Source organism: Pyrgilauda ruficollis, unplaced genomic scaffold (assembly GCF_017590135.1).
Source record: "Pyrgilauda ruficollis isolate IOZ18807 unplaced genomic scaffold, ASM1759013v1 scaffold16, whole genome shotgun sequence".
Taxonomy (NCBI): domain Eukaryota; kingdom Metazoa; phylum Chordata; class Aves; order Passeriformes; family Passeridae; genus Pyrgilauda; species Pyrgilauda ruficollis.
The window spans coordinates 1,841,335-1,854,222 of record NW_024514764.1 but is presented as its reverse complement, the minus strand read 5'-3'; the positions used below and the strand labels follow the sequence as shown (position 1 = coordinate 1,854,222).

The following is a 12,888-nucleotide window of genomic DNA, read 5'->3' as shown; positions in this document are numbered from 1 at the left end:
TGCAGCCCTGACCCCAAGTACTCCACAAAGCACAAGACTCTGCTTGTTTTAGTCACCCTAATTTCAGTACTGCCAAAACACAAATGTCTTCCTGAACACTCTTAACGTGAAAAATATCCCTTATTTTGAAGAGTGCTCTGGAACTAAATCCAAAATATGCTTCGTGCATGCAGCTACACTGAGATGATTTTAAGCTTCCCAGTCCCCAGCTGACAGTCCTGCACATGTACAGCCTGGGAAGCTTGTGGAGAAATCCCCTCCTCCACCACCAGATAAGGTTTCCCTGGGAGACTGAAGTTATCTTAATGTGCAGAAAGCCAAAAACCCAATACTTCCCTCCCTTTTATTACTCTGTGAGTCAATGGTTAAAAATTAAGACTTTCCAGGATGTGCTTTTTTTTTTTTTCCTTTCCCAAGCAGGCTGCTTGCATGGGCTGTTAATTACAGCCTATCTATCTCCACAAAAGCTGCTGAAGAATGGCTCTGCTGAGCCTGTAACTACCCCCCCAGTATCAGTATTCCTGGCTGGAAAACCACCTGGGCACGCTCCACAGGCAGCCAAACACCCTCTGCTCTTTAACTGCCCCAGCAGAACCCTCAAAGCTTGGTTTCAAGCCTTAAGACTTGTTTTTTTTTTCCTTCTCAGACTATATTTTGCAATGCTGTTGAAAATGGACACAGCCACCACTCCCATTTTATTGCCACTTATTGGAGAAGATGCACCTGAGGGTTTATTTGACAAGAAATACATTTTAAGCTCAGCTGAGCAAGATCACCCAGTATCTCCTTTCCTCACACAAAGGATAAACCTTACCTTAAAGCCCAGAAATGTGCCCTTTAACTTAACAAAATGCTTTTACTTTAGTCTGAGTCTGTGATTACAGAGTAAACTCTTCCCTGGGGTGAAGAGGGTGGGCAGGCCCTGGCACAGGGTGCCCAGAGAAGCTGTGGCTGTCCCATCCCTGGAAATGTCCAAGGCCAGGCTGGACGGGGCTTGGAGCTACCTGGGACAGTGGAAGGTGTCCCTGCCATGGCAGGGGGTGGAACAAGATGAGCTTTGAAGTTCTTTCCAACAAAAATCCGTGGTTAATCCTGTGAAGTGGTGCTTCCCAGGGACTCCCCCTTCCTGTCACCACCCCTGATGCTGCAGCTCTGCTCAGACCTGGACACAAAGACAACTTCACCAGACCCTCCTGCAGCCAGGGCTGCTCAGGCTCCCAGTTTAAACTGCAGCTGACCTCCCTGTGATGGGGCTGGACACATCCATCAGCCCCGGGCTGGAGCCAGCTGCACTGGCCCAAGGTGCTGCTGGATTCGATTACTGCAGAACAGCAAAGCCCATCTGCCAGACCTCCAAACTGACCCCAGAGCTCCCAGGACAACAGAAAACACACACCCAACGTGCAGCAGCCACAGACCCCCACTCAGCACCATCCCCTCAGGGTTTGAAGAGGGGCAGAGCTCACAGCACACCCTGGGTGCAAAAACCTGCCAGGAACAGACCTGGATCAGGATGAAGAGTTCCTGACTAGTTCTGAAACCACAAATCACAGCAGAGCCACAACAAACCCAATCTTCAAGAACAGAACTTATCAGCCCTGTTGCTTCTCTGCTGATAAAAGTGCATTTTCCCATTGGAAGGTTAAGAAGTGCTTACACTTAATCTCACATACCAAGACTTAGCTTGGAATTTTTTTTTTTTTTTACCAGTATTTCTGAAAGACTGGTATCCATTAATATCAAAAGAACAAAAAATAAAACCACTGCACATTAAGAGGTTGACATTAAATTTGGCAAGTGATGAATACACAGCACTGTTCAATACCTGCAGTATTTAGAAAAGACCCACATCCCAGATGGAACAAAAGAATTGATGATATATAAACAGCATGATAATTTTAGGATGTTCTGAAAGAAAGCTGATGCCACAAGTTCTGCCTAATACATATTGTGCAGGTCAGAATTTAAAATAAAAACAACCAACAAACAAGTCCTGGTGCTATTTTAGTGAATCTTGCAAAACACTTCTAATTCTTTGGAAGCAAAGGCTGGTTTTTAATACCACAGTAATTAGAAAGATGACAGATTCATCGAGGGGTAAAGCACCCACACCGAAAATTAAGATTTCATTAGCACACTTATGGCTGGTTTTGTGGTGAGAAACCTTTTAACATCACATGGGGTGGAGGCTGCAGAAGGATTTCAAAAAGCTCCTTGTGTCCATTTCCCTGAGCGGGTTCAAGTCCCTTAATAAAGGATTAGATTATAATTTTAATGGCCTGTTCACAGGCTGTGTGGATTGAAGGCATTTATCTTGTCAAGTTAACAGTCATCTTCCTGTCAGCTGCCTTGCCTACAGCAAGACAAAAAAAAAAAAAAAAAAAAAAAAAAGAAATATAGAAGAAAAAAGGAAAAAAGCAACCTCCCAACCCTGGGGGAGGTCTCAGCACTGGGCAGTTTTTTTGAGCAAAGATGTAATTTGGCTTTTCTGCCAGAGAGGAAATGCAGGGCAATGCTACAACGTGGCCCTTCCCCACACTCTGCTGCATTATGGGAGAAGGGAGGTGGCCAAGAGGAAAATGCAAAGGATTTCTCAGATGCATTCACCCTTTTTATCTGCAGAAAGCAGACGTGGTCATTAGCAGGAGCTGTGTTTTCAAGTGACAAAACAGGACCAAGCTTTGCCTCAGACCCAGCAGAGGGATGCTCTGTGCATCCCATGCTGTAGCCAAGGAAAACAAATGCTCATCCCTGGCCAGTGTGGGAGCCTGCCCTTGCCATCCCCCACCTGGGAAAGGCTCTCAGCATGGCGTGGAGGAAGCTTTTCCTTTCAGCCCTCTGCCATTGAATCCAGGGAATGCAGGGAGCACGGAGCCAATCACAGCAGAACGGATGGCTTGGCCTGTGGATGGATTAGTGAGGAGCAGGGCTGGGTTGCTAAGAGAGGCACCTTTTCATGGCAGGGAGGCCTGATACAACAATGCTGCTGCAGAGGAGCCTCATCCAGCATCCACACAGGGCCCTGCCACAAGCAGAAAGAGCTGCTGGAGAAACAAACTGCCCTTGGGAATGAGAAAATACAGCAGCAAAGGAGATAAAAGCTCAGCAAGTCACACAGAGACAACCTCCCCCCAAATAAAACCTCCTCTGCCCAGAACAAAAGTGCCATCCAGGGAGCTTTTGAAAGCTCTGTTTTTATCTCCTGCGCTTCTCGTTATCTTTAATTATTAAGTGTCACCGGGAAGCGGCTGCCGCCTCCTGAAAAGAGGGAAAACAAGAGTCCTGGTGCCTATTTCTGGGCTCTGCAACTCCTCCCCTACTTTAGAAAGTGCTTCAGCACCACTGCCTCCCCTTTCTGCCTCTTTACTGCTTTCTTTTTTCCACGTACGTGTGGCCGCAGCCGTTCCTAATAAACTCGAAATGATTTTTCACGACGGAGGCTTCCAAAGGACTAAGGGGTTTTGTTTCAAATCATTCCCAGATCAGCTGCGGAGAGCCTGAGCAAGAACAGGCAGCGGCTGTCTCCGGGTGCTCCTCCATGCAGCAGGAAGCAGGGATGAAAGCAGCCTGTGCTGGAGCTGGAACAGGGCATCCGCAGTGCTGCAGGAAAAGGGGGGCCGGGATGGGGACGGAGAACACGCCGGCGTTCAAGAAATGCAGAGTTATTTTAGCAACAGGCATTCCACATGGATGGCTTTCTGTGAATTCCCCTGGATTAACCATATGCTTATGATTGAGGCGTTTTATAGCAGTTAAAAAAACCCCAAACCCGCCACAAACTCCACATCCTAAATTTAGGGGAGCTTCCCCCCCCCTCCTTGCTTTCAAATCCTAAAGGCAGCACTGTGCACTTCATGCATTTCCTTGATGCATTTGAAGTTTTACAGAGTCTTCTCTCAACATTCATCTTTTTATAACACCAGAAGGGGGGATAATTGCAAACACCTCATGATGATTAGTCTTCTGCTTTGAACTTTAACGATGGGCCTTTGGGAGGGTTTTAAGAGTTTACTGAAAACATCTTAAAACTTTAAAGCCAAAAAAAGCCTCTGTGCAATATTACTGATGGCCCAAAGATGAGTATTAAATTCAGAATAATACATTTGAGAGCAGAACCTGGTTTACCAGAATGCATTAATCCCATTGCATCCCAGGATTTGTAAGAACTGGATGAAATGCACACAAGCAGCCTTAGGTTTGCTACAGATATTTAGAAATCAGGGCAAACACAGCCCCTCACTCCCAGAGCCAATTTGTAGAACCATAAAGTGTCCTGAGCTGGGAGGGATCCACAAAGATCAACCAGTCCAACTCGTGGCTCTGCACAGGATCCAACAATCCCTCCCCTGTGCCTGGTGATGTCCAAATGCTCCTGGAGCTCTGGCAGCTGTGGGGCTGTGACCATTCCCTGGGAGCCCCTCCAGTCCCCCAGCACCCTCTGGGGGAAGAACCTTCTCCTGGCCTGGAGCTCTGGCAGCTGTGGGGCTGTGACCATTCCCTGGGAGCCCCTCCAGTCCCCCAGCACCCTCTGGGGGAAGAACCTTCTCTTGATATCCAATCTAATCTCCCTGACACAGCTCCAGATGTTCCCTTGGGTCCTGTCCCTGCTCACAAGGAGCAGAGTTTGGAGCTGCTCCTGTGCTGCCCCTCAGGAGGAGCTGCAGCCCCCGATGAATCTCCCCTCAGTCTCCTCCAGCTGAACAAACCAAACAACCTCAACCACTCCTCAGACAGCTTCCCCTCAAGGCCCTCCTCCATCTCTCCTCTGGATGCTTTCTAACTGCTTTATTCCCACTGCTCCCTCCCGAGCTTTGTCTCTGGCAATGTTGCATCAGCCTCTCCTGCAGAGCAGAGCCTGCACGGACTGGGGGACACCAGGACTTTTGGCCAAGCAGCTTCCTGGGAAGGGCTCCTGGCACCTCCTAGAGGGGTGCAGGGCACCAGTTAGCTCCAGAAGAAATGCAGGGATTAAACAATTCCTGCCTGGCCCCCCTGGAAGCTGCTCGCCACAGCAGGACTGCAGCTTGTCTCAGAGCCAGAAAATATTGCACTGATACTTTTAAATCAGACTCCAGCCTGATTATAGCTTAGGGACAAAATTTTAACCAACCTTTAATTATGGGAAATTTTGAAGCCTCTGCTTTACTCTCTCAAGATCATTTGAGACAAAGACTAACAGATGCTGCCATTCCTAGAGGACTGCCTTTAATTTGTTTTTAACCCAAGCTAATGAATAGGTTTACTTATACTTTCACAAGAATTGTTTCAGACTGGGAAAACATTAAACATTTGGAAAAGAACAAAGGTTCCCTATTTTAAAGAAACCTGAATTTTGCTGTAAATAATAGGGATTTAGACTCAAACCAGATCTTTCAAAGTCATGCCTTGGATGGACGTTATCCCTGGCAAAGGACAGAACACTACTGATGAAATGGTCTTTTGCTCTTTCAAATCTCCATGTCAAGACTCAAATTCTGTTTTCCTCTTTACATCTACCAGGCTAACTCTTGTTTCCACGTCCCATATGAGAGCACAGATCACCCAGGAGGGGTTGGGTTGGTGTCCCTAAGCCCCTTATGAGGGAGGACCATGCACACAGGTACCACCATCACTGCAGCTTCAAGCCAACAGCTGAGTTTTGTGTTACTCTGCACTGCAGCAAGGACAGTCACCCAGCTTCACCTCCCCAGCCCACCAGCACTCCATCATCCAAAAAAGAATTAAATAATAAAAAGAGCAGGCAGTGCCAGCTCTGTGCTGACAGTGGGAAATTTTTCTTTGCCACAACATTGGTTAATTAGAGAGGTGGAAAGGGCCTGGTGACAGTGGCCTCTTTGTGCTGCTTATTTATTTATTTATTTGAAAGTACAGTACGAGCTTTTTTGAGAGGCCTCATGTTTTCTCTGGCTCTGAACAAATGCCATCCCCCAGCACAATCAGCAGCCTGACAGGAACAACGGATGCCAGCGCTGCCGAGCCCCGAGTCGCATCCTGCTGGAAAAGGAGTGGGACAGGAATCCCACAAACTCAGAACCAGGTGTCAGAAACGCTACAGGGGTGCCTGCAAGGAGGTGGCTGTGTGTAGTTTAACAGCTCACACTGACAGGATAATTCAGGGAATAAAAGCAGGCAAGCAGAAGACTTGGAAGCTTACGCTGGTTGTGACATTGCTGGGAGATCCCCAAGAGCCTGGAGGCAGAAAGGAGAGATTTAGAGTGGCTTTTCCCTGACTCTGTGCAGATGCAGGATTGTGCACATTCCCTGCAGACAGGGGGGCTGGGAACAGCCTGGAAAGCTGCAGAAACCCAAGACAAAGAACCATTAGGAAAAAGGAAGTTCAGGCGAGCCCTGGGAAGGCAGATCCACATTCATGTTGCTCTACAGCTTTACTAAAATCAGGAAATTCAACTCCTGCTCCTTCCAACACTCCTGGATTTAGAGTATTGAAGACCTCTATTTACAGAGGCTTACTTGCTGCAGCAAGTTTTCCCAAGCCTGTCACAGATAGGAGATGTATTAAATTACTACAGCTTCTCTCACAGCTCACTCTACACCTCAGCTCTCCCTCTGCAGCTGCTGACAACAGCCCTGAGAACGGACCCAGCTACAACTCCAGGCTTGCAGGCAGCTCTCTGATGGGTCCATCTCTGTGACAGGATTCACAGCCAGCAGTCAGATCATCTGGGCACCAAAACCACAATTCTCCTTGTCTCCAAATGCCAAGCCATGCCAACACCATCTCAGCTGCAAAAGTAGGAATGAGTCCCAATAATCCCAATGCTGGCTACTGTGCCTGGTGCCAGCACTTGCTGCCCACCAGCCTCGCTCTCCAGAACAGCACTCAGAGCACTTCCAGCCAAAGCCCTCATTTGCAAGGAGCTGATTTTCCCTAAAGCAAGACCAGCTCCTTCCAAGCTGTGGTCAGATGTGACTCTGTTGCAGGATCTCAGTGTGGTGTTTTAGCTGCCTTGGGAAAGGTAAAAGTTGCGCTGGCTAAAACCAATTTCCCCGGGTGGAATGTGTGTATTGCAAAGCACTGGTGTGGACAGTGATTGAAACTGGGGTGGGAATCATTCACAAAAATGCTTTGTTACTTACTGTGGGGTCTGTCCAGAGGGAGCACTTGGCACAGTCCTGGCAGGGAGCCCCAGGAGAGCGGGGGTGCTGGCAGAAGTGGTCGTAGCCGTTGATGGCAGCCCGGCAGAGGTAGCACATCTGGGCGCCGCAGCGGCACGACATGCGGTTACAGCCCTCCGACTTAATCAGGCCCGTCCCACACTTGTGGCATTTCCTAATCCGGGCAGCTGTCATCTTCTCCTCTCTGCAAGACCAGGGAGAATTAGCAAAGGGGTGTTTGCACTCACCAGCCTGTGATAAAATGACTTTTACACTATCCCAGCAAGGCTTTAACCCCCTCCTCTTTGCTCCGATTCCATCCCCAAGTCCGCCGCTGTTCCAAGGAGGTCTGGGCTCAGCTCCACTTGGAGCCAGCCCATGACAACTCAAGAACAAAATAAGTGAAAGAAAGTCAATCACTGGCTGCATGCTGCAGCCCTGATCCTGGTTTCCACGAGAGCCAAAGCACCAGCCTCTAGCTTGGGAGGAATTTGAGATGCAAGTTCAAGGGCCAAAGGGCACATGGAGGCTTGAGTTGGCAGAAGGAAAATACAGCCAAGGAGATAATGTTCAGGAAAAGCAAACATTTGGCTGTCACCTCTAGCTTTTATGTTTGCCTGTTGCTCTGGCTACCAAGTTGCCATGACCATATATTTCTTTTCCAAGCCTGGCTGCTATGCTCCAGATTCTCTTAGTGTTTGTTAAATTTAAATCAGTAACTGAAAAATAATCACATTTCCTCACAGAGGAGTTATCTTTTCTCTAAGATTCCCCGCACACATTTTGCAGAGGTTCTTGCCTTAGGTTTAAGAAATGGGTTTTCATCTAACAGAGCACAAGTGGGAATCCAGGACAAAGCTCAATCCTTGTTCCCAAGGGACACCCTGGCAGCGACACACGCTCCAGCACAGGCTCAGCTCACAGCAAGACTATTTTGGCACAGAAATGAAGAAAGGCTCGGTCATTTAATTAAAAGACTTCAGAATATAAATTATCATCCTGAGGGCCCATTTTCTGACCACTGGAGATCATGTTACACTTTAATTCACAACCTAGAAGTGAAATTTGATGACAGCAGAGCAAAGCCAGCGTGTTTTCATGGAGGGAAGCACAATTCTTCTGACACTGGGGAAGAATCATCCTTAGCCAGGCATCTCCACCCAGCTGCTTCAGTGCATCTGCAAAGTTAACAAACGTTTGGGAGATGGCAGGGAGGTATTTTTGAGGACTACAGCACGGCCCCACAGACTGCTCCATCAGCACAACCAGAGGAGCAGGGAATGGTGAGGTGGGAACTTCCCAGCCTTGCAGACACCCAAGGTTCCCACAGAGCTATATCCAGCATGACCTGCACCCAGGCATGTGGAGATGTGCTAAGAATAGGCACAAAAACCCAACTTGAGAGTGACTTTCCTTGGAGCTGCAGCTGCTCTTCCCTCTGCCACTCAACAGGATGCTGTCAATGCAGATTTTTTTTTTTTTGGAAACTTTGAGCAAGGCAGGAAGTTTAGCCTGAACTCCAGCTGGGCTTCCCTTTCCTTATGCAGGGCTTCAAAAGGAAGTTTTTATTGTATCAGGCAGTCAGACTCATCTATCCACAGACACAATCTGCTGAAGGTTTTGAAACTGGTATTTTTTTCCTTATTAGGGACATGACAACTCATTCCTCCTCCCTCTCATCCCTCTTTCCTACAGGGAAAGGATCAGCAGAGAAAAAAAGTCATATCAAATCTGTAAAGATTTTCTTCTGAATTAGGGACTGCGGGATGAGTAAGCAAGAATCATTCAAATCCCAGTGGTGGAGCTTTCCAACCTCTACTCATGCCAGACAGACTAAATCAGAGAGGAAGGGATTGGGCAATGTGGGCAAGTCCCACTTGGCTGCACCAGACATTTAGCTCCATGGATGAAAATTCCCTTGTTTCCTGAAGGCAGAAGATTTTCTCATTTACTGCAGATAAGAGAGAAATCAAACTGCAAAAAATTTTAGGGTAACAGTCAGGATTTACATCTGCATATTTCAAAATGTGACTGCACTTTGTAACAATTCCTACAAACCGGTTAGAAACAGGCAAAAGCTTCTGGAGGAAAACACATCCTCTCCCACAAAGCAGCAGCTGAGCAAACAGTGCAGTCTCCACTCCAGATTTTCAAAGGCTAGTAATGACCTGCTGTGACTCAATCCACTCCTCTGCCTCAGTACACCACCTCCCTTCTCCCCCCAGCAATGCTAATGGGGGTTTCTCACCTCGGAGAAGGACCAGGTGCCAGTCTGCAGACACTGGGCCAGCCAGAGGAGCAGGCTGGGCTGGTGACAGCTTTCCCACGTTCTCAAATTACCAGCTGGATCTGCTGCCAAGTATCTTTCACAGACAGAAACCTCATCCTGGGAGCTGTCTGACCCCTCAGCTCTGCCATCCCCAGGACCCAGCAGAAACTGAGGGACAGTGTCCTGTGATTCCCAGTTCATCCAGCTCCCTGCTTTCCCCTGGTTGTGGAGTGTCACTTACATGGATGTCCTGTATTTGATGTCATCCTTCTCAGCCAGCTGCTCACAGGTGAGATTCATGTGCTCCTTCCACAGCCCCTGGCATTTCCGACATGTCTCCTGAGGAGGAAAACAAACATTAAAGGAAGAAAAAAAAAAAAGACTCAGCACACCACTAACAGCTTCAAGAACTGTAAAAATTCCCCCATCAAGCTGCAGGTTCTCAGGTGAGGGTGGGGTACAGTGGTCTGCAGGTTTGTCCTCCATAAGAGAGCAAAGGCCACAGATAATGGGAGCTAAAGGTCTTTCCAAGGCACAGGAAAATAGATATAAAATAAATCCATAAATCCTAATCACCTAAAACTCATGGACAGCTACCAGGCTCACCAGTTACAACCCAGAGGAGACTGCAGAGGTAAAAATGCATGGGAGCTAAAGGTCTTTCCAAGGCACAGGAAAATAGATATAAAATAAATCCATAAATCCTAATCACCTAAAACTCATGGACAGCTACCAGGCTCACCAGTTACAGAGGAGACTGCAGAGGTAAAAATGTGCAAGGACATCAAGTTCATCTGTTTCCTGACCAAAATCCTTCACCTTCACATAAAGGGTTTCTAATTCCACCATTGATGGAAATTCTGCAGTTACATCAAAACCTCAGCTTCACCAGGCACACAAGCAAATATATATATATAGTTTTGCAAAATCTCACAAAATAAATGATTAAACAGCTGAAAAACACAGAATGTGAACAAACATCCATAAAGCCGAGGTGGAACATGAACAAATATTTACAAACTCAACCAGAATAGCTGGACTAAACTTAGAGCAAGTGGCTGAACTCTCTTGTTCTTGCAAATTCTTTAGCAACAAGACTCCAATCCAGGACTGGTAAAGTTGCATGGAGCAGGATTGCTGTGGAGGCACAATTGGGAAGGGAGCTTGGACCAACACTGGGGACAGAGCTGATTTTTTCAGTTGGCTGGCCAAAGAAAACAATTTTGTTTTGGGTCAAACAAGAGATTTTCCTTTAATTTGAGGAAGATTAAAAAACATCCAGAAGAGACTTGAAAAAAATACATGTTTTATGATCCAACTGTTTCATCTTCAGGATGGCTGGGACTTGGACTCTTAGATCCAACCTTCCCCCTGGCAGGAAAACCCATCTGGCTATGCAGCATCCTTTTCCCCTGCACACCAGAAAAGGTCCCAAAAGAGCTTTGCCCAGCCCTGGTCTCACTATCAGCAAAATACAACCACTGCAGAGACAGATCTTACTTGATTGCATTTACCTTCATTTTATTTTAATGAAGAAATTGGACGTTTATGTGAGATATGAAAGTAGAAAATGCTTCAAGACACACGTAGGCAGCAACACTCTTTTGATCGTGAATCAGACAAACAGGATGAAGGCCAAAGCTTCCAAGGAAGCCACCCTAGGAGGGGGGATGCAAAATGGGGCCTTGTTTGTATCTGTGCTCGCTGGGAGATGCCCAACTGCTGGTGCTTTCATCTGGGGAATGAAAGGCTCCTGGGCCTGGCTGCTGAGCAGGATGTGTTTGCAGACAGCGGGGTAAGGGTGACTGCATCCCAAAACCCAGCAGAGCATTTTGTGATCACTCACCTTGCAAATGCACCCCTTGGCAGGCAGGCTCTGGTTTTAAGGGGCAGTAAATGCCTCGGGTTCTATTGATTCTCATGAATCATTCATCACACCCTGTGTTTTCCTGCTAAAGCTGTTAAAACAGGCACCATTTTGTGTGCATTTTTGGCAGGCCACATCTGGCTGTTAGCAGCACAGGAGGATCAGACAGGGAGCTGTTCACACACCTCCATGAGGACCCACCTTCCCCTTTATTCCCAACACCTGGCCACATGCCATTCCTAGATCAAAAGTGCCTTAGGTTGCCTTTTTTTTTATGAACACCAAGGGTTAAAAAGAGCCTTTGGAGCCCTGTTACACAGAACTGCTTCCACACGCCAGCAAGAGAGATTTAACAGCTTTTTGCCAGGAGGGCTGGCACATTTTCCAGCCAGGAGCCTGCTATTCCCAATTACTTAACTCCAGGAGCCTCCTCTGCTGCCCAAACGATGCCCTTCTGAAGCAGATGGTGCCACTTAGACCCTCATCCCAAGTCATTCCCTTCTGCTCCTGCCTCCAGCCTGGTTGCTGTTGGAAAGAACGCTCTCCCTGGAGCCCAGGCTGCTGTTATTTGCCAAACAGTTGTCTCCTGCACTCAGGAAAAGGGATTTCTGTGCAGACAAGGAGAAAGGGAAGAGGCATGGCCATGTAGATTCCTGGGATGGCACCACAGGAGGTATCTGGTTCCCTGTGTCACTGCGGCTCAGCGGGTGCCGCTGCAGCTGTGCACATTTCTGGGATCCCTCCCAAGTTGTGCTGTCCTCAAGGAGCTGCAAACCCACAGGCAGCTGGGCCTGTGCCAGTGCACCCCACGAAGGGGACAGTCCTGTGGCTTCCCAACTCCCGAGTGTCACCTGGTGCTGCCTCTGACTGAGCAACGTCCTCTCCATGGGAGGCTTGGGAATATGCACCACACACGTCTCAGTAGCAGAACTTGTTGTGATTTTTCCTCTTATTCTACCCAAAAACAATGGCATATTGTTTGATCCCTTCACACAGAACTGGGAGGTTCAGACAACAGCTACTGCCCTGGTACCACAACTGAGATCACAGCCCTTGCCCAAGAAAAGCGACCTTCTTTAATTTCTGCTGAGTCAAACGCAACCCACTTGGCTGATGAGGATTTTGCACATCTCACACAATGACAATTCTGAACTCTACAATTTCCACAAAGTGTTCTTTTACTCCAGAACCATCCCTTAGTTTGATAATGGAAGATACTCTCCTATTACCATATTAATTAACCTAAACATGCAGTGGAACAGCTGAAGTTTGCAACCAACCCAGATTATTTCCATGGGAAGAGCTGCACAAGGCACCAAGACTGGCTACAGCAATGTAAGTCACCACCTAAACCCAGAAAGAGGGAACAAGTCCTTCCCTGTCCTGAAATCATCTGCTCCAAATGTACTGGCCAAAAAGTAACTCAGTCCACCAAAAGAAAGATCCTTCCCAACTTCTTCAGCACTTGGGCCCTTAGCAAACCCTGCTGTACTCAGGTAGGGGCACTTGTGTTTTAGCTTTAACAGTACTTCAGCTGAATGCATCATTTCTGGATGCTGTGAATTCCATGTTTTCTCCTGCCTTCTCCCAGCCCACTCCTCCTCACAGGCAGGTACAGCTAAGGCAGCTCACGCTT

At 47.6% G+C, this 12,888-nt stretch overlaps 1 protein-coding gene across 5 annotated transcripts in view; it reads right to left on the bottom strand.

Moving 5' to 3' along the window:
- RNF216 (ring finger protein 216) overlaps nt 1-12,888 on the bottom strand; it is a 76,514-nt gene that overhangs the window by 4,648 nt on the left and 58,978 nt on the right. For all 5 annotated transcript variants that reach the window (XM_041462590.1, XM_041462591.1, XM_041462588.1 and 2 more), the window contains 2 exons: nt 9,627-9,724; nt 7,099-7,321 (listed from right to left, as the gene is read on the bottom strand). In XM_041462590.1, the coding sequence (XP_041318524.1) occupies nt 7,099-7,321; nt 9,627-9,724 (321 nt within the window). The remainder of the gene's footprint in view (nt 1-7,098; nt 7,322-9,626; nt 9,725-12,888) is intronic.